This window comes from Corvus moneduloides, chromosome 13, assembly GCF_009650955.1.
Source record: "Corvus moneduloides isolate bCorMon1 chromosome 13, bCorMon1.pri, whole genome shotgun sequence".
NCBI lineage: Eukaryota > Metazoa > Chordata > Aves > Passeriformes > Corvidae > Corvus > Corvus moneduloides.
The window spans coordinates 19948966-19971914 of NC_045488.1; the positions used below are offsets into that span (position 1 = coordinate 19948966).

General features: G+C 56.8%; 3 protein-coding genes and 1 long non-coding RNA gene across 27 annotated transcripts in view; 3 read left to right on the plus strand and 1 right to left on the minus strand.

The window, feature by feature from the left end:
- The first annotated feature begins 642 nt into the window (after positions 1 to 642).
- On the plus strand, positions 643 to 12410 carry GRAMD2A (GRAM domain containing 2A). 7 transcript variants are annotated; one of them, XM_032123325.1, is made up of 14 exons: positions 643 to 694; positions 1328 to 1654; positions 3112 to 3347; positions 4032 to 4145; positions 4859 to 4916; positions 6245 to 6317; positions 6399 to 6502; positions 7073 to 7171; positions 8093 to 8164; positions 9020 to 9082; positions 10143 to 10299; positions 10572 to 10671; positions 10764 to 10871; positions 11346 to 12410. In XM_032123325.1, the coding sequence occupies exons 3-14, from the start codon at positions 3124 to 3126 to the stop codon at positions 11347 to 11349; spliced, it is 1176 nt and encodes a 391-aa protein (XP_031979216.1). In that variant the 5' UTR covers positions 643 to 694; positions 1328 to 1654; positions 3112 to 3123; the 3' UTR covers positions 11350 to 12410. The 7 variants fall into 7 exon arrangements, with proteins under 7 accessions (XP_031979216.1, XP_031979221.1, XP_031979220.1 ...); XM_032123326.1 differs by lacking the exon at positions 643 to 694 and adding an exon at positions 1146 to 1160; XM_032123330.1 differs by lacking the exon at positions 3112 to 3347 and having other exon boundaries at positions 4007 to 4145.
- Positions 12411 to 13802: 1392 nt separating this feature from the next.
- On the minus strand, positions 13803 to 21756 carry SENP8 (SUMO peptidase family member, NEDD8 specific). 6 transcript variants are annotated; one of them, XM_032123333.1, is made up of 3 exons: positions 20207 to 20246; positions 19598 to 19675; positions 13803 to 16065 (listed from the first exon to the last, which is right to left on the minus strand). In XM_032123333.1, exon 3 carries the CDS (start codon positions 16035 to 16037, stop codon positions 15399 to 15401), a length of 639 nt encoding a protein of 212 aa, XP_031979224.1. In that variant the 5' UTR covers positions 16038 to 16065; positions 19598 to 19675; positions 20207 to 20246; the 3' UTR covers positions 13803 to 15398. The 6 variants fall into 6 exon arrangements, with proteins under 6 accessions (XP_031979224.1, XP_031979226.1, XP_031979227.1 ...); XM_032123335.1 differs by lacking the exon at positions 20207 to 20246 and adding an exon at positions 20136 to 20190; XM_032123336.1 differs by lacking the exon at positions 20207 to 20246 and adding an exon at positions 20008 to 20129.
- LOC116450647 lies at positions 16059 to 18205 on the plus strand. The gene is made up of 2 exons (XR_004242878.1): positions 16059 to 17919; positions 18024 to 18205. It is a non-coding gene; the product is annotated as an uncharacterized LOC116450647 (long non-coding RNA).
- Positions 20456 to 22949, plus strand: part of MYO9A (myosin IXA) — a 175394-nt gene continuing 172900 nt past the window's right edge. For all 13 annotated transcript variants that reach the window (XM_032123312.1, XM_032123311.1, XM_032123317.1 and 10 more), the window contains exon 1: positions 20456 to 20723. The gene's annotated coding sequence lies outside the window, so the exon portion shown is untranslated. The remainder of the gene's footprint in view (positions 20724 to 22949) is intronic.

Consider the following 22949-nt stretch of genomic DNA (forward strand, 5'->3'; position numbering starts at 1 on the left):
GATCTGCAGGCATGGGGGTGCGGGGGTTTGCTGTGAGGGTCTGCAGGGGTTGGGGGGATGCGCTGCAGTTTGAGGGGGTGGCAGTGGAGGAGTGTGCTAGGGTTAGGGGTGCTTGCAGGGGCTGAAGGGGGCTCTGGTGGAGGGGCTCTACAGGGGTTAGGGGGCCAAGGGAGCGCTCTGCAGGGCTCGAGGCCCTGTTGGAGTTGGCAGGGGACCAAAGGAGGAGGCTGTAGGGCTGGGGGCTCTGCAGGGCCCATGCCTGGGGGAGAGAGAGCCAGGAACGGCCCTGGGGCCCGGCTGTTCCAGGCCGGGTTCCACCGGGAGCACAGGGCCTGAGGGGGGCCTGAGACCCGCCCGGCTGTGGGACTCGCCCCGAGCTGCGCCCGCCGCGCAGCCCCTTTAAGAGGCTGTTCCGCGGCCCCTTTAAGGGCCGGGACCCCGCCAGGCTCCGGCCCCTCACAGCGGTGGGCGGGGCCTGTGGGGGCGGGAGCTGGCGCTTAGCGATGGCGGGGGCGGGGCTGCGGGGCGGGCGGCCAATGGGCGGGCGGGAGGGGGCGGCGCTCGGCTGTGCGCGGCCAATGGGCGGGGGAAGGGGGCGGGGCTCGGCGACGAACGGCCAATGGGCGGGCGCCGTGGCGGCGCGAGGAGGCTGGGGCGCGCGGGGTATGACGGCGGCGCGCGGGGCCGCGCGCAGGTACCGGGGGGCCTGGGGGGGCTCCGGGACTGAGGGGGGACCCGGGACTGAGGGGCGGTTGGGACCGGGGAGGGCTTCGGGGCCGGAGGGTGCCGGGGGCGCGTCCCTCCCGCGGCCGCCGCGGAGCCGGTGCTGCCCCTCGGCCTGTCCCGGCCGGCGGCGCCCCGCTGAGGGGAGCGCGGAAACACCGACAGCTCCTCGCCCCTTCCCTGAAGAGACGGACCGGACCGGGCCGGGCCGGCCGGGGCCGGGGAGGAATCCCGCCGCTGCCCGCGAGGACCCGCCGGTTTTGCCTGAGGGTCTCCGAGCGCGGGCGGGGATGCGACCGGCGCTGGGGCTGCCCCGGGCGCGGCCCCGGCGGTGGCCGAGACCCCCCCGTCCCACCGTGCCCCGCACAGCCCCGCAGGCCCGGGGTCACCTCCCGCCGTGCTCCCTCCGTGCCGCGGGGCGCTCGGAGCGGCTCCCGGTGAGACCCCGCGCCGCGGGCGCTGTGGACATCCCGGGACCGGGGGCTCGGCTTTGTCCCGTCCGTGACCCCCCCGGTTCCCGGGGCGGGGAGCACCGGGGACATCGCGGGAGGGACACGCGGGGCTCCCTCCGGCCTTGACGTCGCGCCTCATTCTCTCCTGCCAGCGCCGCTCGGCTCCGGCCGTTCCCCTCCAGCATCCCGGGGTGGCTCCGCTCCAGCTCCGACACGCGGGACTGAAATGACCTTGGACGCCGGGACCAAGGGCAGCTCGCCGCATCCCGCCCGGGCTCGCTCGGGCCGCGGCCGCCCGCCCGCCGGTGCCTCCCTCCGCCTCTGAGCCTCCTGGGGTTTTTTGGGAGGCGGGATCCCTGCCTGGCTCGCTCCGGCCTCCGCCGCGCGCTTCCCCGGCAGCGGGGAAGGGATCCAGCGAAAATCGCTCGCCGACGGAGGGGCTCGCGCCGGACCTTTTCCAGGCTGGATCCCAGCGCCGCGTAAGGGAAGGGAGACGGCGATCCCGTGGGAGGGAGAAGCACCGGCGTTCTCGTGGCAAAGCCTGGGGCTTCGGGGAGCCGGTGTGGGCGGGGCGGGGGTGTCAGGAGTGGGCAGAGGGGCACCAGGTCGCTGGGTTATTTTTGCTTTGCTGGGAACTTCTCCACCCACCCTCTCTGCCTCCCCTCAGGAGCTCTGAACTCCGACTGTTTTTGTTCCACTGTTTTGTTACGGGACACTTGGGATGGTGAGTTTATCTCAGGAGCAGCTTCCCACTGAACAAATTCCTTGAGGGTGACACTATGAGCTGCTAGAAAGTGCTTTTCTCACTGTGCTGTCACTGGAAGCACTTCTTGGAAGGGAAACCTCCCTGTGCCTGGAGCCCCACCTTATCCTGTGCTCCCAAACCGTGGATGTGCATCCCTGATGCATGTGGGAGCTGGGATGGAGCAAGGTCTGGACAGAGGAGACAAAGCAGCTCCTGTGATGTCCCTGCTGGGGCTGAGGATGCTCCTCACAGCCGCCAGACTGTCCCTGGAGCATCCCACTGCCAGCGCTGTGTCCAGGATCATCTTACCCAGGAGTTGTCCCTGGTGGTGGCCATGAGAGGGAGAGAAAACAAGGATGCAGTGCTTCCAAGTGCTCTCCAGCCTGTGTTTTTTCTCATTTTAGGGGATTTCTGTGTGTTTGATGACCTCGGGGGGGTTCTGATGCCTTTGCCTCTCCCCGATCCCTGTGTGGTGCCCCTCGGTGTCAGCCCCAGTTAGGGATAAATCGCCTCACCCGGATTAAGCAGTTCAAGCACTTGGGGATTTAAGGGATGACGTGAGGGAAGCCGAAGCGTGCTGAGCTCTGGGCAAGGAGGCTCCAGATCGGGTCAGAGCCCCTTTTCCAGGGAGAAGGGCAGATGAAGGCTTTGGTGCCTCCGTGGTGGGAGTTTCAGCTTCAGGGCAGCATGGTATCCCCTGGCAGAGGGTGCTTGAGAAATCAGGCAGGGAAAACACCTTTTGGTGCCATGCCAAGGGATGTTATTTTGGTGCTTCTTGTCAGTAAGGTCTGCTTTCCCCTCCTGACACATCCTTTGACCTGAGCTCCTAAAAACCCACAACCTCGGCATGTCCATCCCATCCCTGCAGTGCTCGGACTCCAGGGCTATGCAGGCAGGTCTTTGCCAACACTGGCTGTGGGGATCCAGGAGCTATTTTCCAGTCACACAGCACCAGTGACTTCTGTTTGGTTCTCCTGCACCCCCTTGTATGTGTTGCCTGTTGTGGGAGCATTCCTTGTGTCTCCAGCCAGGATTCAGCCGGGCTCCATTGCCTCCAGACAGCGTTTTGGTCAGGGCCCTGAGGCTGTGGGAGCTCGTGTGACTTCAGCCTTCAGCCCATTTGGGCACAGCTGTTGGGATCCAGCACCCCTATCCTGGCTCTCCCTGAGTCAGGGGGGATTATTTCCCTAGGTTCTCCTTCAGATGAGCCCCCCGGAGCAGGAGCAGGATGTGTCTAGGGAAGTACAGGCGGCGAAGGAGCTGCTCTTGGAGCATAGGAAGTTTGGTACGGCTCCTCTGCCTGCCGCACTGCCGCGGCACCATCCTTGCGGGCACCGGGATGCGCTCCAGCTCCGCGCTCGTCCTGCCTGCTGGCGCTCATCCTGTCCTGCCGGGGCCCCACCTGCTCCGGCATCACCCCCTGCATGGTGAGCCGAGTGCTTTCTCTGGAATAATTTCCTCTCCGTGGGTCTGTGACTCTGTTTGCTGGCTCTGCCTTGGCCGCCGGTCCCCTGGGATCGTGCTCTGCTTGGCTGCCGGTGCCGCAGCAATCTCCGGTGGTGGTTTGCCGAGGGTGGAAGTGTCACCTTTGTGGCCTGCCAGGTGATAACCTGCCCGCAGCGCTGGGGCTGTGTTTACTTTGCCTGCCGTGGCTGATAAGCACCTCTGATAACATTCCCGATGGTAAATAACCGGCTCTAACGTGCCTGGCCGTGGCTCTGCCCCGGGAAGATGGTGTTTTGCCGACCAAGAGGAGCAGGCCCTGGCGAAATCCATCCCCCCAAGGAGTTTCGTAGACCTGTGGTTTTTGCCATCCCAACCTCCAGCCCTTAAGGAGGAGAGGCTCTGCTTTGGAGGGTGTTATCCCAGGGAGCCGCAGCAATTTGGCTGCTCTGTTGTGAGCGCTGGGGAGTCCCTGGCAGAAAAATGGCTTTTTTTTTTTTTTTTTTTCTTTTCTCTCCACGTGACTTGAGAAATAGCAGAAATATTCTTGCTGTCCTTGAGCGGCAGATTCTGACGTCTCTATGCAGGCTGGGATTGAAGGGAACAGATTTACAGCTCCAGACCCCTCTTCCCCTTTCCCTAGGGGGCTGACAGGTGTCTCCTTGCAGTGCCACGCCGATGCACGAGAAGGCAGCTCCCCTGAAGAGCCCCGAGCCCAGGCACGGCCGTGAGAAGCTGGAGGTGTCCCACAAGCAGAAGAGTTTGGATTCCCTCGACAGCAGGTGAGGAGCAGCATCCCAGGATCTGCCTGCGGTTGAGTGTTCTCTCTTTTCCTTCCTGCTCTGGCATTCCTGCTGCCTTCGAGCCCTGAATACTGCCTGCCAACTGGCACAGGGCACAGGGAGGGCCCAACTTTGTATTCTCCCTGAAATATTGTGGGTATAAAAGTAGGGAAGTGAGAGGGGTTTGGGGAAGGGGTCGGTATTCCCACTGCTGAGGTTGTTGGGAGGATATTGGTCTCTTCGTGGTTTGTCTCTTCATCTGTCTGTGGGATGGACGCGGATGGATGTCCCTGTGCACGGCCAAAGCTGAGTCCACCCTCCTGCTCAGGCACGTTCCCAAATTCCTGTGTCTGCTTTCCCTCAGGAATCCTTGCCCCAGCCAAAGCTGCACATTTGCAGCTCCTAACCTGTCCCAAGCTGCTGCCGGGTCAGCTCCGGGCTCCTTCCCCAGGAGCTGGGGTGTGTGTGGGGTACCTTGGCCCTGGTGCCTCCACGGGCTCCCATCAGAGATCAGCCCTCAACAGCCAGTACTGAGCCTCAGCAATGCCCAACGTCACAATAAATCATGGAGACACCCAAAATGTGGCTTCCTGAGGTCTCTCTTCGGTCCTTTACATTTTTCCATGTCTCATATTGCAGCAGACGTGTTTTAGGGAGCGGGTGAGAGACCTGTGGCTCTTTGCCTACCTGGTGATTATCCTTTTCCCTTCCAGCCTCCGCCTGAACGAAGCCCTCAAGGATGAGGACATCAAGAAATGCCACCGGGAAGTGGTAAGCCTTTGGCTTTGGGAATGACCAGGCTGGCCCCAGGAGGAGCCCACCTGGGGTCTCAGGTGTGGGCTGAGGGAGCCGGAGGTGGCTCCTGGTGTGGGGCAGAGCCTCCTGCATTTAATTTCAGGGGACCTGTGATGGTTTTGTGTGGCTCATGCTCTGCCTTGCAAACACTTCCAGGATTTTCCATCCAGAGCAAAGGAGACAGTGGAAATGTTGACTGAGAGCAGTTAAATTTCTGTCCATTTGAACCTTTTTGGTTGTTCAGATCATGCCCAAATTAGATGGTTTTGGTCCATCTACAGACAAGAGATGCCCTGGAAGAGGAAGGAGTGACAGGAAGTGGCATTTTGCCTTTCCCCATGAAGGAAATGGAGGAGAAAAACATTTTTCTAGTTCCTCAGAGGCATCTGCGAGGGTGACAGGGTCAGCAGTGGATTTGTGCTGGGACCAGGGGGTGTTTCTTGGTGGAATTGCCCTTCGTGTTCTCCTGGAACACTCCCACTGGCACCCCTACCATCCCGGCATCCCTCCGGGAGGTGTCTCAGCCAACTCCAGGTGCTGCTGAGCCTTGATCCTCTTAGGGCCCAGCTCATCCGGCGACAAGGTGCGCAGAGCAAAGGTGACCTTGTCCCCGTGGGCAGGAGGGCTCTGCCTGTGCGGCTGCCACAAACCAGCCTTGCTGTGCCAGCCTTCTCTGCATCCTGGCAAAGCAGCTCCTCCTTGGAATTCGGGGGGCAGCTGTCACTGCTGCAGGACAGCCATATCCCTGGGGAGCATCCCGAGGGCAGGGGGCACGAAGCTGCCTTGCAGGACCAGTTGAGCGGATTTATGGAAGGCGTTGAAGTGCTTCGGAGCTTTGCCTTCGCCACAGGAGCATTTCAGGGCCGAGCCTCCCGCCGCGGCTGCCAGCAGGCTTTGAAGCGGCGCTGGGAATATAAATAGCTGGATGGCGCGGCGCGATGGGCGCAAAGCAAGTGTTGTCACCGTGTCCCGGATAAGGGAAGAGGAGGAGGAGGAGGAGAGAAACCGCTGGGCAAAACAAACTGCCTGCGGATGAGCCCGGCAGAAAACCGGCTCCTCGCCGAGGCTCAGCAGCCTCCGTAGATATTAAGGGGAATGTTCATCTGGGAGGATGGCACAGGCTTCGCCGGGTGCTGGATCATCCAGCCTGCCTCTAATCCGTCGGGGCTTCCGTCCCCAGCCCGGTGGGACCCCCCTGCGCCGGTCCCGGGTGCGGGCAGAGGGAGGTTTTCTTGCAGCAGAGGGATTTTTGGGTCGCCTTCTCGGCAAGGTCACCGGATAACTTTGTTCTGCTTTGCTTTCAGGCCGCTAGCAAGTACAACTCCCAGTACCACAAACTGTTCAAGGACATCCCGACGGAGGAGAGCGTGCTGAAAGGTGGGTGGCAGGGTGAGGGATGGGCATGGAGGCAGCAGGATCTGGCACAGGGATTGCCATGGCGCTCTCTCTGCCTTGCAGTTTGCTCCTGCGCGCTCCAGAGAGACATCCTCATCCAGGGAAGGCTTTACATCTCCCCCAACTGGCTCTGCTTCTACGCAAACCTTTTTGGGAAGGACATTAAGGTAATGGGGGCACCGGCTCACCCTGGTCCCTCAGGGCTTGTAACCGCAGCTCATCCCCTCCTGCACCCAAATACCACTAAATCCCCCAACAGAAGCCTCCAGTGGGAAGGGGAGCACGGCCATGCCCTCCCTTCTGATGACCTGTGGCATTGGCCTGGGGAAACCAAATATTGGTTTGGTTTAAAATTCCCTGATGCAAAACCTCCTTCCAGCCACAACAGCACTTGCAGGAAGATCAAAGGTTTTAGGGGGGGTGAGATTTGAATCTCTCTTGGCTTTTCTTCTTGATTTACAATCTGATGTTTCCCCATTAGTCTTGTAGCTGACGGGGATCTTGGGGAGAGACGACTTCCTTTAAAACTGGGCTGAAGGACTGAATTATTTATATGTGATGCTTTAAACAAATACCTGAAGGAGGCTCGAGGTTTCAGCAAAAACCCTGCCAAAAATAACATCCTGCCTTATTTTTCACCCTCCCAAGGCTTGCAGGGGGGGCTGTCCTGGTGGGTCTTAGGGAGGCTGGCTGGATGATGTGTGTGCCGTGTCCATCCCCGTGTTCCTGCCCCGCAGGTTGTGATCCCGGTGGTGTCTGTACAGCTGATAAAGAAGCACAAGACAGCTCGGCTGCTGCCCAACGGCCTGGCCATCACCACCACTGCCAGCAGAAAGGTAACACCAGCACCCAGCAGATGCCCAGGTCCGAGCTGGATGTGCTTTGAGAGCAGGGAACGAAGCGATTCCCATCCCTGGTTGGGAAGTGAGCACTGCTCTCTGTGCTGGCTGCCAGCCAGGGCAAACACCACAGCTTTCCTTTTGTTCCTGAATTTCACTTTGTTCCTGGACGAAGCAAAGCCCAAGTGAAACTCGGCTGAGCCTGACAAATCCCTGCCAGGCTCACGTAAAACCTTTAAACTCCTTAAACACAAGCAGGGAAAGGGTTTGGGCTGGCATTCAGCCAGAGCTGGCGGAAAACTTGGATATGGGGCTGCGTTTCCAGCTTTTAAATCCCGTTGGATGTTGTTGGCTGCAGTGAGCTGATGTAGTGTGTCCAAGTCCTCGCCTGCCTGGGTGCTGCTGCCAAGCACTCTGTGTTGCCTGTCCCTGCCAGGGAGGGGGTTGTTCCTGCAGGATTTTGGGAGGCAGTTATTCCTGCGGAATTTTGGGAGGTGGGCTTTAGCAGGGAGTGGCACAGGGCAGGATTTGGGCGTTCAAAGCTACATGTGGCTGCCCTGCACACCACCCAGGGGCTCTGTGTCAGGCACGGTGAGTGTGGCCCTGTGTCCCTTCCATACCTGGGGATGTTTTCCATCGGTTCCAGCCCCATTTGCTGCCATGGCCCTCTGGGTTGAGCATGGAAAAGCCGTAGGAACAGCAACTGAGCGAGACTGGCCCCAAAAAAATCTGGTCCAGGTTTTAGCAGGCTGCAAAAATAACAGCAGGGAAACTCCGCAGGGAAATGCCTGCGGGGGAGACGTGGCTCCCGAAAACGGGGAGATTCAAGGGCAGGACGTCTCTGCCTATCCCTCCCTGTGGAGAGCTGGACTCGGGATGGGGGAATCTCTCCCAACAGCACATCTCTTTCTCTTGCAGTACATCTTTGTGTCCCTCATCTCTCGTGACAGCGTCTATGATGTCCTGAGGAGAGTCTGCACGCACCTGCAGGTACCCCCACTCTGTGTCCCACCGTGTGTCCATGGCCCTGGGACTCTGCACCTGCCTTTGGGCTGAGCACAGCTCTTCATCACTGCCTCCAAGGCTTTGAACTGCTCCCAAAGCCCTCTCCAATTCCCAGCATCCTCACTCCGCAGCAAGGGATGGGAAGAGGGGCAGGAGCCATGCCTTGGGCACGTCCTGTCCCCGTGGGCTCTTCTGGGTCATGGATGAGGCAGAGCCCTGAGTTTCTGCTCTCTCTCAGGGCGTGGGTATGAATTATTTATAATCTGGTGGTAATACTAGTTCTGCCACTCTGCACATTTATGCCTTTTGCCCAGATCTAAAGTTTTAAGGGGAGGAAAAATGGTACAAAGTTAAAAAAGAATTTAAATTAAGTGGGGGAAGACATCCATCAGCCCTCAAGCTGGAGAGGAGGACTGTGGGGACCTCTTCTCCCTGCCTTTGAAGCACGTGGGAAGCCGTGCAGGAGCCCTGCCCTGCCCAGGAGGGTGTGTGCCAGCTGTGCCAGGGCAGCGACTTGGGTAATTCAGCACCATTGCCAAACTGGGGGATTTATTCTTTGAAATGTGCTGGGCTCTGCCCAGATATTCCCTTCTTTTTTTTTACCCCCTGATGTTTTATCCTGTCCATGGAAGCCTTTGGCTCAACCACGGCCCCACCAGGTTTTTGGTGAGGGGAAGCAGTGACGCAGTGCCCTTTCCTCATCCCCCAAATCCCCGTGACTGTAAGTTCTAGCAGCTGCTCTTCACAGTCTCAGGAGAAAAGCCCAAATTCCATTTTGTGGCTGAGGCTGAAGCTGGGAGAGGTGGCACCGTAATGCCCGATCCTTTCCATCCCTTCCAGGTTTCCAGTAAGAAGAGTTTGAGTCTGAAGGAGCTGTCGGAGGAGCCGGACTCCGTGTCACTGGTGAGGGTCAGGGCAGCTCTGGGAGAGGAGAGACCCCTGACCTCATGCTGTGGGTGGAGAGGGCCCGCCTGGCCCCCCTGGTGGGTTTGACACTGTCTGGTGGCTGCTCAGAGAGTCGGGAGAGAGCCGGTTCTCCTGTCGGTGTGCAAAGGTTGTGCAAGGACGCGCCTGTCGCCATCATAGCTCATCCTCTGGGACCCTCATCCCCAGACTTGGCAGGAGCAGATGGGTCGAGAGGTCCCGGCTGAGCACAGCCAGTGACTCTGTCTGTTTACAGATGGAAAAACTTCAGAGTGATGTGGAAAATGCTGCCACTCTGCTCCCCAATGGCTGATGCTCTTCACAGCTGGGAATGTGGATAACAGGCTGGGAATGGGGTTGAGTTATCCAAAAATCTGTGGGATGAGTAGGATGGCTGGAGAGGGAAACACCTGCTGAACCGTGGTGTGATCCAGGGAGCACGGGGGGCCACGTCCTGCACCTTTGGAGAAGGGTGTCCTCTGTGGCTGGTGGTCCTGAGCCTTGGGCTGGGTGCAGGAGGTCAGTTGGGGTGCACCAGAGGGTGACAGGTGGGATGTCACCCATGGCCTGGTGATATCCCAGGGGTTAAAGATTCATTTCAAGGGCTGAATTGGGTGTGATTCAGGCTGATCTGGCAGCATCTCCTGGTGCTTCGGTGGGATGCAGCCCTTTGGCAGCTCCAGCCCTGGGAACTCTCCGTTGGGGGAGCCCCTCTCTGTGCCAGCTGCCACCCTGCTTGATTTGCTGCCTTTTTGGGGCATGCTGGAGAATTCCAGGTGACCGCCCTGAGCTTCAAGGTGTGGAGGAGGCAGCAGTTGGTATTTGGGGCAGTTGTGGAGTATGTGGGCAGGTCCTTCTGTGGCAGTGGGAACCTGCATTCCCATGGAGCCATCATGGAAGACCAGCTCTCCCTCAGGATGATGTTTTGAATGTGGTGGTGCTCCATGGAGATGCTGTAAGGTTTGAGTTTGAATCTGGCCCCCACCATATCCTTGGCACTGCTGGTTTCATTCACGGCTCACCGGGACTGTTCCCACAGGAGGTGATTGTCCCCGAGGGCAAGTGGAGGAAGGTGTCACCTACCTCACTGTCACTGTCACTGCCAGATGCCAACTACCAGTGCATCCACCGGACCTCTGTCAGCAGCCTGAGCGCCAAGGAGAGCTCCTTCACCTCTGAGGAGCCGCTGGTTTCGGGTGAGAGACATGGGTCTATGCCCTGCTCCACATGGTACTGGGTGATAACATCCATAAAAGTGTGTTCATCCATCCTCTGCTCTCATGCAGGGGAGTTCTGCCTCGCAGATTAGGCTGGGAGTCAGCAATGAGAGTCCTGGGGATTGGCTGGGGTCACCTGGCTGCAGGGTCTGAGCCCATGAGGGAGGAATATTTGATGTTTCCCAGTTGCTGGAGGAGCAGGAGCATCAGCCAAGTGTGGCTGTGCCGCTGACTCTGGGTTTGCTTTTCAGAAAGTGCAATAAACACCGAGGAGGAGCTGGAGGTGGAGCAGAACTGTGTGGCAGAACTGAGACCCTCCGACTACCAGCTCCTGAAGATCTTCATCGTGCTGTAAGTGTGCCGAGGGCGTGAGGAAGCTGGGGGGCACTGGGAATGTTGGTCTCAGTCTCAACTGAGCGTTTGGCTTGTCCCTCTGCTCCCAGCATCTGCCTCCTGGTCGTGTCCTCCTCGTACCTGGCGTTCCGCATCTTCCGTCTGGAGCAGCAGCTCTGCTCTCTGAACCGGGATTACCTCTCCCGCGGGCACAGGAGGTGAGGGACTCTCAAGGACATTTTAGGACACACAGGTCGTGCCATGAGTGGAGGGTTTGAGGGAATGTGGGTGCAAAGAGGAATGGCTCCACTCTGTGATGTGCCTAAGGAAGGCTTTGTCCCTTCTCGTGGGCCTGCTGTTGGGCTGGCCAGTGACAGAACCCACAGTGCCATCTCCACACCGGAGGTGATCCCATCAACTGCTGGTTTGGGTGACTGGGAAGCTCTGCTGTCCCTGAGACTCTGGATCTTGGGAAGAGGTTTCCTCATTGGTTTGGGACTGGTTCTCCACTTGTAGGAAGCACCAGGACATCTCGTTGGAGCTGGGCTGTGCCCAGGGGTTGAGGCCATGGGCATCAGCATGGGATGGACAGGAATGGGATCTCCTTGGGCTGAGGACATCAGAAGGCACCAGAATGGGATACGGAGCCTCTGCAGTCACTCATTCCATCTTACCCCACTCCCTGCTTGCAGGTGACCGTTCCCTGGTGCTGGCTGAGGATGGACACTGAGGTGGTGACACCCTGCCCATGGATCCCGGTGCCATGTCCTCCCAACCGTGGCTGTTACACGTGGCCCAGCTTTCCCTCGGCTGGTAAAATGGGACCAAGTATTTTCTCTCTTCCTTCTGGCACTCGCTCCTGGTGGGACTTTCCAGCCAGGTTCTGGCCACCAGTGCCAACTCCCCATCCCACTGGAAACTTGTTTTCTCCCTGGGACACTGCCGTGCTGTAGCACCGGACGATGGCTCGGGGCTGCCGAGCACTTGGACCTTCCCTTAGGACTTGCTGCTAAAATGGAGGCTGGTTTTTATTTCAGGCTTGGTTTTTTCTTGTTAAAAGATGACCTTGGGCTCACCAGGAACCCCCAAAAATGTGGATGAGTCGCCGCTGCTGCTCTGGGAGAACCCACCTGTTTGTCCCTGTCTCAGTATCCCTGGGAATGTGCCTGGAGGAATGGCCCCAAACACAGGGATCTGTGGGGATGGGGAGAAAGGGCCCACTAGCCCTGTGGGGCATCATCTATCCCACACCCAAGGATGGGGGTACAATCCAGGGCCCCCCAGCCCTTCTCTCCTGGAGCACCGGGCTCAGAGGGGGGGTGTGTTTGTGTGTGTCCCTTGCAAAGCACTTTAGGGTCCCCCAGACCAGGTGTCCTCGCTGGGGTCCACACCTGGCCCCGGTGGACTTGGTTAGTCCCACTCGCGCTGTTAAGACGTTGGAAAGGAGCCCATGGCTGGCACTGGGGAACGTCCCGGAGCGCAGCATCTGTGCCCTGGTTCGTGTTGACCTTGACACCGCATGGAGCTGAGTGCTGCAGGATTTGTCCCGCTGGATTTGTCCCACAGCCCACCTGGGAGTGCACCGGGGTGCCAGGTGATACCTGTGTGATTCCTTTGGGTTTTCTTTCCTGTTTTTTTGGGAGCTACAAGTGCTGACGGGGCCAAATCCCTGCGCCCTGGGGAAGAGCTCGCTGCTCGCTCCGGGCTTGGAACGGCTTTTAAATGACATGAAAATAAACGCAGGATTTTCTAGCACATCGCTGTTTCTCACCAGCATCCTCCACAGCAGTGCCAGGCTGTGAGCCCCGACACCAGGCACCCCAAAATCTGTGCTGTCCCAGTGCCCCTTCAGGACGTGGGTGACATGGGGACAGCCCATCCTCTAGTGGGGACAAGGGAACAGGGATGCTCCCGACGGGGGGGCCAAGGAGGTTATTGCACTAGATGGCAGCAGAGACTGCGGGATGTGACGCGCCGGTGACAGGGCCACCCTGGGGACAGCGGTGCCGGGGCAGGGAGCTGAGTTGCAGCCCCACCCTGCTGGGGTGGGCAGGGTGAGCCTTCCTCTTTCTTCTCCTCCTCCCTGCACATCCACAACCCAATTCCACTCCTTCCCCCAGCCTGGTCTGTGCAACAAAATGCATGAAAATGGCCCACCTTGAAAACCACAGTGGCACTGGCTAAGTGGGGTCAGGGGTGGTGTCACCCATTTTGGGGGGGATTTAACACCCAGGGATGCCCGGGGGGGATGGTCTGGTTTCTTCAAAGCCCCGGTGTTACGGGGCTGTCGAAGCCTTTGATTCTGTGGGTGACCTGGAGGAAGGATGAAAGGCGCCGTGCCGTCCCTGCCAGGGACTCACCCAGCTCGTTTGCCCGGTGGAAATGGGTTTGGCGTTGTTTTTCCAACAGACAGGTTGGTGTTCAGTGGGTCCAACCTCAAAGTGGGGCTCTTGGCCGCAAAAAAGAGGTTTTGAGGACTGGGGGTGGGGAGCTTGGTCTGATGTGCCCAGCCTGGTGTTTGCTGGGTGCTCCAACAGCAGGTGCGTGGGGTCCCTGTGCTGAGCCCGAGCCAGGAATGTGGTCTCCTCTCGGAACTCTGGTTAAAGCCAGTGGTGGGACAAGCCATGGGTGCAGTGATGTGGAGGAGGTTTGGAGGAGCACTGGGACGAGCCCCCGGTGTGCTTTGGGGGGGTCCCTGCTGCCAGGATGTGGTTCAAGGCTCTGGTTTTGTTTCCCAGTTGGTGTCTGCCCGCCTGTTCGGTGCATGTTGGCTCTCCCAGTAACGCCCTGCTTGAGCCTATTTGCTTTTCTTTGTGCAAAGAAATGCCATGTAAAAGCCTTGGGTGCAGGGAACGTCCCTGGACGCTCACCTTGCTGGCCTGGAAACAGGGATGAGGAGCACAGGGTGGTGCTGGATGAGCACAGCCCCTGCCCTCAAATCCCCCTGCTGTTCCCCATGCCACACCCACCGTCCTGTCTTCCTCTCTCCCCAGCCCAAGCCAACCTCTAAAAATAGGATTGGGAGATTAAATCAGCCAAGAAGGCACTGTCAAGACGCATGAGTCAGAGCCATCATGCTGTGACACTGTGGGGCAGCAGGAGCCACAGCATGAGCAGGGACACCAAGGACGGGATGACGCCGGGAAGCGCACGGTTTGGTCTGAGTTTTATTCGGGATTTGGGAGTGGCAGTGACGTCGCTCTGGCAAAGCCCCTCGGAGTCCAAAGTGAATCAATCCCCTTCAGCGAGCAGCTCGATCCCATTCCAGCTCCAGCTGAGTGGGTTTTCCAGGGAGGGCTGGTGCTGGAGGCTGCTCTCCTGTCCAGGCAGTGTTAGGAAGGAGGGGAACGACCCCAACCCTTTTCAGGCCCCAGTGCTGCCATGAGGGTGTTTTGGGGCAGCCTGGGCTGGTTTCTTGCCTTTCACTGGGAGCAAGGGAAGGTGAGGCCCTCCATCCCCTCAGTGGTGTGCTGCTGCACACACCAGTGGTGAAGAGCTCCAGGTTAAAAACAATCCTTCCCCAAGGGTTGTATTTAACCCGGATTTCCCTGCTCGGGTTGGGGTGTGGTTGCTCTGCTAGACACCACCTGAGCAACCTGATCCTTGCTTCTCATCAGGTGAGAGATTATTCCTTATCCTGCAATGACATCTCAGTTTAATTTTTATTTTCCACACTGCTAAGCCTGTCTTTAAGGAGAGGATCCACTCTGGGATCCCAGCCGTCATCCAGCACGGGAGGGGAAGTCTTTCAGTTTTCTGAAGTGCATTAAGGACTTCAAGGAGCCCGCAGTTATCTTTGGCTTTTATACCTCAAACTCTGTCCTTTTGTTCTCCCTGGTGTGGTTTTTTTTTCTCTCCAGTAACAGAACTGGTTTTGTGTTAGAGCAGCGACCGCTGTGTGCAGTGACGCTAACGAGGGTTGGGGAGCGCTGACGAACCCTCCCCACACAGAGACGACCTAAAATCCTAATGAAAAACCCCAAACTTCAAAGAGTGAGTGTCGCTTTTCATCTCAATTAAGTTTCCTTTCCTAGGATTGGCTTTCTCAGCTTCCTATTAATCTTCCAGCAGTTCAGAGTTGGGTTTTAATTTGCAGTAAGAACAAGCAGGGGCAGGGGACCAAAAAAAGCCATTGCTGTGTGGCCTAGGAGCACCTGGCTGATGAAAACTGACTCTGTTTTTCTTAAATTAATTGTAGCATTTCCTTTGGAGTCTCATCTTTTTGCAGTGACACCTCAATGTCAGGTTTTCAGAAGTACAAAATCCTGGCTGCTAAATCCCAGATTGCTCCAATACCATTAGCAGGAGGCACAAACTAGAACTGTCCATGATAAAGCACTCGGGGGCTTGGGTTTAAAGGGCATTTGCTAAACCTGGCTTGGAAGGACAATGCCTGGAGCCAACTAAAGCCACCTAATGAGGGTGTGTTGCCTGCTGGGCACAGGTGGAGAAGTCTCTTTAGCAACCTGTTTTGCCACAGCCATTACTGTAAAAATGTACCATGGAGAAGGTTTCTTTGAAAGCAAAGTGACTCTTGTTATTAGAAGTTGAAAGGCCGGTGATTTCCAGAGGAGAATAAGGCTTTTCCTGGAGGGAATGGGGTGTTTGGGGGGTGTAGCCATGCTAGAGGGGTTACATTCTTTTTCTTTGGGACAATCCTGTGCATGGGCATCTCCCTCAGGCACTGGGGGTGCTGCCTCTTGGACTGGGAAGGCAGTTTTTGGGGGGCTGGAGGTGCATCCCCATCACTTCTGTGCCAGTTTTGTGATGAGAGCTTTCCACTCTGACCTCTTCTGCGTGATGTAGGAGGGGGTGAGGAGCTGCAGCAGAGGCTCCATCCGGCCCTGGAAGTACCCGTGGCACAGAGCCTCGGCGTTGCAGATCACGTACATCCCACAGTCGTAGCTGTTCTGCTGTGCCGGCGCCTTCTCCTCCACAAAGGTGGCTTTGCCCCCTCTTTTTCCCAGAAAGGCCTCCAGCTTCCCTGCCACTTGCTTGGCGTGGACAGAGTTGCATTTACTGTGGGAATCGTAATGGGCAAAGCACTTCTTGTCCCTGAAATAGACCAGTAAGCTCCAGTGGGTGCCCCCAGCGGCCTGGCTGGAGTTGTCATTGATAGGCAGGAACACCAGCTCCTTGCGGAGAAGGTCCAGCGGCTGGAGGAATATGGCTATTTCTTCCTGACTAAGGGCACACTTGATGAACTGAGCCACCTCGGGGCTGATGAAACAAACGCGGTGGCTGAACTCCTGGAACTGCTGGTTGGCAAAGTACTCGAAGGCGAAGCCGATGATGTGGTCGTTGAGCCAGTTCGGGGGCTCCAGCAGGGCCACGTCCGACTGCCTCAGCAGGCTGTCCATGTAGCTGAGAACCACGGGATCCATCCTGCGCCGCTCCAGGGACCCGCCAGAGCTGCAACGGAGAAAAGGAACGCGGGTTAGGAATTGATCACGCCTGGGACATGATACAGCCCAACAAACACCTTGAGTTCCTTCTCAGCAGCACTGAGCGAGAGCCCAGGATGCCCAGATGGATATTTGAAGGACCATGAGAGATGGAGAACATACGGTGTCGGGCTGAGCAGCAACCTACTGTAGCTCCAGTGAGATCAACCTTCCATCCTGAGGATCTGAACCTCACAGCAAAGGAGTTTCAGAGCAGTTCCTGCACAGAAACCAGGAGTGATCCAGGAGAAGTCAGGTGGTGTTTGGGTGTCTCAGTGTTTTACCTGTGCAGTGACAATCACTGGAGTTCTTCGCATCGTTGGTATTCCCTAAGTAAAATCCTTTTTGGGCTGTCTGACAGACATATGGTCCCTTTCTCTGAGCACAGAGTGCCCCAGCTCTGTGCCAGAGGCATGACCTGTTCCAGGAGAACCTGCTGGGCTGCCAGCACAGGAGGCACAGCCATGAGTAAGGAGTAACAAAGCAAGACGAGATCACAAAGAAACCAGTTCCCAACCGTGGGAATCTTTAGGACAACTCTCTACGTAGCCAGAGTAGGATTTAGGAGATTTTCCATAGGGAAATTTGATTTAAAGCCCCTATATCCACCCTGGTTTTCCTTTAGCTCTCATGCCCCGCAGCCCTTCCAGGCTCCTCAGTGCTGTGATGCATCCTCAGCCTCCAGCTCCTTTCCTGGCCAGGACAGGGCTGGAAATGCCACAGCTTGTGACAGGGGTGACATGGAGCTGGTTTGGCCTCACCATTCACTCCTCTGTCCCAAAGGCAGCACAAAAACATCTTCAGATTTCTGAAAGCCTCGTGTGAAAGCTCAGAACAATAAGATCACTTTAATATGATTCACTATAAATAATTCACTAATTTTCCATCATGATAAGGAGGAAGGAAGCAAATGGAGTGTTCTTTTAGGAAGACGTAGATTCACGCTCCTTACTGTGACATGAATCATGAAGAATAACCCTTCCTGGCCTGGGATGCATAAATTAAGGGATTTATCTCTCAAAAATCTTGGCAAGGTCCCCTGGCACGTGACAGGCAAGGAACAGAATGGATGAGCCATGGCCCATGTGGAACACGTGGGAAGGAAGGGCCGAGGTGAGTGTTTGGGGCATGAAACAGCCAGCGAGCGTTTGTGTGTGGCTGGTGCATCCCGGAGATGCCGAGCAGCAGGAGTCACCGGAGGAAGGGAGCAGCCCCTGTTTATGCTGAGCCAAACACAATGGTATTTGGACACGCTTCCGACCTTAACGAGCTCCAACTGTTTCCAAGCTCGTGGTGCAAACCCTTGTAGTATAAAAGTAAGAAATCCAAACGGAATCCCAGTAACTCCTCAGCCTGCCCGAATATAGCCTGGTTTAAAGATCTGGACGTCCTCCAAACATCCTGTTTGGGGGTTTAACATGGGCACTGCTGAAATACTTCTTGTATGTCCCCATAAAATGCCCCAAATTTTCCTTTACATTGTGTTCTTTCTGCTTCATCTTCTCCTGGACATGGAGAAGTCCAGCCAATAGCTTTCCACTCCAGTCCAAATGGGATTAAAGGCAAGGGAAGCGTGTATCCCGTGCTCTGTTAATTTTCCACTCTGCAGAAACATCGCTGGGTTGGTTTTTTTTTTTTTTTCCTGTCAGGACATTTGGCAGGTTCCTCCAGTCAGGAAGGAGAATGGTTCTAGCAAGTGCTCAATTGCCACTAGCTACTAGTTTTAATTTTATTGCCATCTGGTATTTGTGAAACTGCCTGTGAGTTCTGTGGGATGACTCACCACATGCAGCTCCAAGGAAAACCCTCAGAGCCAGGTCAGGTAAGCAGTGAGGACCAAAACAAAGTGGTGGGGCTGTGAAAAGCCACTGGTGAGGTGGCTTTGTTTGGGAGAACCTCCCATTAGAGCTAAAGATGGATCTGCAGAGGAGCCAGGACGTGGATCCGAGCCTCTGAGGAGCGTTGAAATCCCGACGTGGACTGGGAGCAGCTCTGCTCAGCCACAGCCAGGACTCTCTTCCTGCAGGCTCAGGCACACTCTGTTCAGTTTTCATAAAAATAGGAATAAATACTGGCAGAAGCCTGGAACATTTGCTGGAGGTTGCCAACAAGTGTCTTGCTGGTTCGTTTTGTTTGCACATTAATAGTTGGAATTTGTGCAAACTCCCTGGAATCCTCAGCTCCCCCAAGGGATTTCAGCTGCCCCATTTCCAGTGCTGAGATGAGGAAAGCGGGGAGAAAGGAAGGAGCATTTCAATACAAACACCATCCTTTCATTTACAGATTTGAAAACGGTGCTGTGTTGCATCAATAGGGCGAGAGGTCAAGTTTCCCTCACTGAAGTTATAATAATTTAACAAATTAGCTGCTGACATTAGTGCGAGTTCAATCCATAAACGGATGGGGCTCCTTTGTGTCCAGACACAAAGCAAAGCCTCTGTTTTCCACCACTTGACCAAAAACCACCCCAAACCTGTCATTTTCACACCATTACACACAACAACTCTATGCAGGTAATTGTTGAAGGCACTTGAGAGCCAAGGAATGAGACTCCTCAGTACCTGGGTGTAAAAAGGCAGTGACAGAGCAAAGGAAGCGTGAACTAAGGATAGATCAAATTCCTGAAGTCTATTTTAATAAATTAAAGGTGCTAAGAACCTCCAGAGTGAATAGTTTAAGGTGACACATCACTAGAGTCCTGTTCCTAATTTAAAGAACACGGAGGTAAATAGGAAAATGGTCACCTGGAAGGCAAAAAATCCAGATTTTTACCAGGGAATAGGAGGAGGGACAGAGAAGGTTTTGTCTTTTAAAGATGAAGAGTAAAAGACCCTATGGTTTAACCCCCAGACTATTCACTTTTCCTGGAAAAATGGGATTTAGATACCATGTCTGGATAGTTGTTAATGGAGCAAGAGCAGACAAGGAACATTAATTTCTATTTACCAGCAGGAGCCGGGCTGGGTGACGCCTGAATCTCTGGACTTCTGTGTTTCCTGACAGAGCCAGAGGAGAAACTCAAGGAAAATTAAACAACGAGAACGGAAGCGCAGTTGTCTCCTTTTTTGTTAAATATAAATAATCTCTCTGTAGCTGTAGGTTATAATTCCTGTATGATACAAGAACATCCCACTTATGCAGGTTCAACAGGCCATGAGTGCTGAAATCAGAGGAAAATATTCCAATCTCTGTACTCACTATGTCCAGACTTCTCCGTTCTGGGCAAATTCCCCAAACCAGAGACTCTGCAACCAAACTCAGAACCTTTCTTGGTGTCACAGCATCTCTCAGGGCATGAAACCAAGAGCCACAGGAACAACACCCAATGGTTTTTGCTCCCCAGGATGGAGCAAAACCTGGAGTTTAACAGGAAAAAACCCCTCAGCGACCAGAACGCCTGAGGATGAGCGATGGCACCGGGAATGTCCCAGAGGTACCGGTGGGGTCGGTACCGACGGGATCGCAGCTCAGATCCTTAACCCGAACGCCGATGGACTCACCTCTCACCTCCCGCAGAGAGGGTCTAATCCAGGGAGCAGCAGCAAGCACGGGGAGGGAATGTAACCTGCCCGAAAGACCTGGAGGTCACAGGAATTTGGTCAGGAGTGGGAATTCGGTCAGAGGAAGCGATTCGGGGTGTCGCACGCCCCACGGGAGGAGGAGCGACGTGCTGACCCCGAGGCTGACCCCGAGGCTGACCCCGAGCGTGTCCCGGCGCTCCGGTGCCGGGGTCAGAGCCCGCCAGCAGCCCCGGGAAGGGCTCGCTCGTCCCAGCGCTGCTTCTGCGGGAATAAACGGGAATTACGGGGCCAGAGGGGGTGCACCCGGGCCGGGCGCAGGGCCGGGGCCTGGCTGGGGTGGAAGCAGGGACCACCCACAGCACCGTAACACACCTCCACTCCTCCTTTACCCGTTTTCCCCTTTTTTCCCCTTAAAACGCGGGCTGAAGCTTCCGGGCCTGGGGCCGACCAGCACCGACCCCCGACGGCTGCGGCCCTGCGCGACCCCCGGGCATGGCGCCCAGCGGCGGGGCCTCACCGGCGCCGTGTCCCGCCGTGTCCCGCCGTGTCCCGCCGTGTCCCCTCCCGTTTCCCCGCCCCGGCTCTCACCCTCCGCCTCATCGCCGGCCGCCGCCGCCCGGTTGCCGCGCGCTGCCGTAAAGCGGCCGCGGCCGCGTCGTAACGTCAGGGGGCGCGTCCAGGGGGCGTGTCCGTGGGCGTGGCCACGGCGGGGCGGGGCGGGGCGCGCGCCTCCCGCCCCCTCCCTCCCTCCCCCCGTCCGTCCGTCCGTCCCTGCCTCCGCCGGGCGGGCGCGTGAGGGCGGCGCGCGCGCGCGGGCAGTCGGGCAGCGCCCGGGCGGCGGCGGAGGCGGCGGGAGCGCCCGTCCGCACCTCCCCTCCCCTCCCCTCCCTTCCCCGGGACCCCTCTGAGCACCGGGACCCCCGGACCTCCTTTAGCACCGATCCCCCTCAGCACCGAGCCTTGGGACAGTCCTCAGCACCGACCTTCCTCAGCACAGACCCCCGGGATCTCTTTTCAGAACCGACCTCCCTCAGCCAACGACCCGCGGGATCCCCCTCAGCGGCTGCGGCTGCGGGCGAGGGATGCGCCGCGCCCCGACACCCAGGTGAGCGGTGGCGGCGGCAGCGGGGAGCGGGGCGGGGCGGGGGCCTCCGGTGCGCGCGTGAGGTGGGAGCGGCGGGGCGGGGGTCGTGGGGCAAACCCTGCCGGAGCATCGCGGGCCCGGCGGGAGCCTTTGTTCGGCGGAGGAGGGCGAGTCCCCCCGGCACCGTGGGGTCTCCCCGGTGTCGCGGAGTCCCCTCGGTGGTGTGGGATCCTCCCCGCATGCGCCGCCCCCGGTGGGTGCGCGGTTGCGGGGCAGCCCCGCGGCACCCCCCCCCCCCCCCCCAGGCGCGGGGTTTCATCGCCCGGTGCCGCTCACCCCCATCGCGGGTGGGTTGGACACGCAGAACATGGAAAAACCAGCCTGGGGGGGAGGAGATTTACCTCAGTGGCGTCCCCAGTGTCACCAGTGCGCTCGTGGGCTGTCTCCCTGAGTGTGGCAGTAGCCCTGAGGCCACGGCGATGGGCATCGCGACGGGAGCAGGTCGCGATCGCCCGCGGTCTCCCCGCGGCTCCGGCAGCCCTGCGCGCCGCGCAGAACCATTCCCGGGTACCCATCAGCCATTCCCGTCGGAATGAGGTATACCAGGGTTTGCTTAGCGCAGTGTTGGACTTCACGGCAGTTCCCCTCTGGCACGCCGGACCCCTCTGGGAGCACTGCTCCTCCGAAGGTTAAAACAGTCGATATTTCTGTCTGGAATTTTCCTAAATGTAGCCAAAAGGGCCTTTGCTTTATCCCAAAAAAATAAACCCCCTCCGACGTGACCTGCGCTAGGACCTGCCGTGAGTTCGGAGCCGGGCGTTTTGCCGCCCTTCTGCTTCTCGATCGGCTTCCTCCTCCTCCATTTACGTTTTCCTATCCCCAAATCAAGCCGAGGTTGATAAAGTGGGGAGCGTGAGCTCAGCAGAAATCATGGCTTTCCCATCCCTCGCTGCAGCGCGGTCCCTGCCCATCGGCGGATCAAAAAAATAATCACGTAGCGGCAGAGGAAGATTTGCTGCTACGGGAGGAAAACCGGCGCGGTGTCTCGCTCAGTCGATAACCAAGCGCTGTAATAAATCGCTCTGTAAATAGATTGCTAGGTGGAGAATTGGGTTTCTGGCCGGCTCAAGTGCTTTCCTGACGCTTTTCCCATGGGACTTCTAGGAAATGACAGGGGAGCGTTGTGTTCCCGTGGAGAGGTCCGTGGATGCTGCGGTGATGGGCTGTGAATCCTTAAGCACGACCTTACAAATCTGAGCTTATCCATAAACTCCGTCTGGGTCAGAGCCTGCGTTATCCCTGAAGAGCATCATCTTTTCAGCCCCTCGTCCTGCAGTCGCACGATTTCCCCTATGTCCTTGAGTAAACTCACCCATTTCAATGGCTTTTCTCACTGTTACATTTTATTTAGTTAAAATGAGAGGGTTTTCTATGCCTTTTTTCCCTCATGAAGGCTCTCCCAGCTGTTGCCCTCCTTCTTGGCTGTGATTTTTGATCCCCAAGACCGTTTTGCAAGCTGTCAGTCAGGCTGCTGATGGCAGGGAGGGCAATTCAGCAGCCCTGGAACACAACTAATAAGCTTTTGTTTCCTGGCCTATTGATGATGATGCAACTTCTTATTTACTTATTTATTTATTTTTTGCAATTGATGCATAAATCAGGGTGGCTTTAGAGATTTTTCCTCTGTGTTGAAAGGCCTAGTGTCCATCAGCAGCACTTGGAAAAAGCTTTATTTGAGTTCATCATGTATTTAAAATGTAGATCTGTTTTGTGAAGTCGTTTGTTCTGTGCATCTGTTTCTCCTGTTATGATTTATAAACTCCACATTTTAGCCATTTTTTTCCTTCTTATTTTGGGTGGGGAAGCTGCATTTTAAGATTCGGTATCAAATGCCTGAGATGACGTCTGCTGTTACAGGATCTTTCACAAACACTGGTACTAAACCACTCAGACAGTCAAACCTTTGGGATCCTTTGCTAGGCAAATCTGAATGCTTTATACCTAAATTATTTTTATCCAGGATGTTTATGATGAGTTTTGTGAGCATTGATCAGGTTTGCAGGAAAACCCCAGAGAATGTGAAGCACCCGAGGTTGGGCACTTGGGAAACATGAAACCCAAGATATCTGTGCAAGCTTAATTTAGCTCAAGGTACGGCTGGACTTGAAATCCTCATCCCCTGCTTGGTTTCTGGGAGAACAGTATTCTGCTCCGGATGGAAGAACAGATCAGACCGCTCCTTCACAT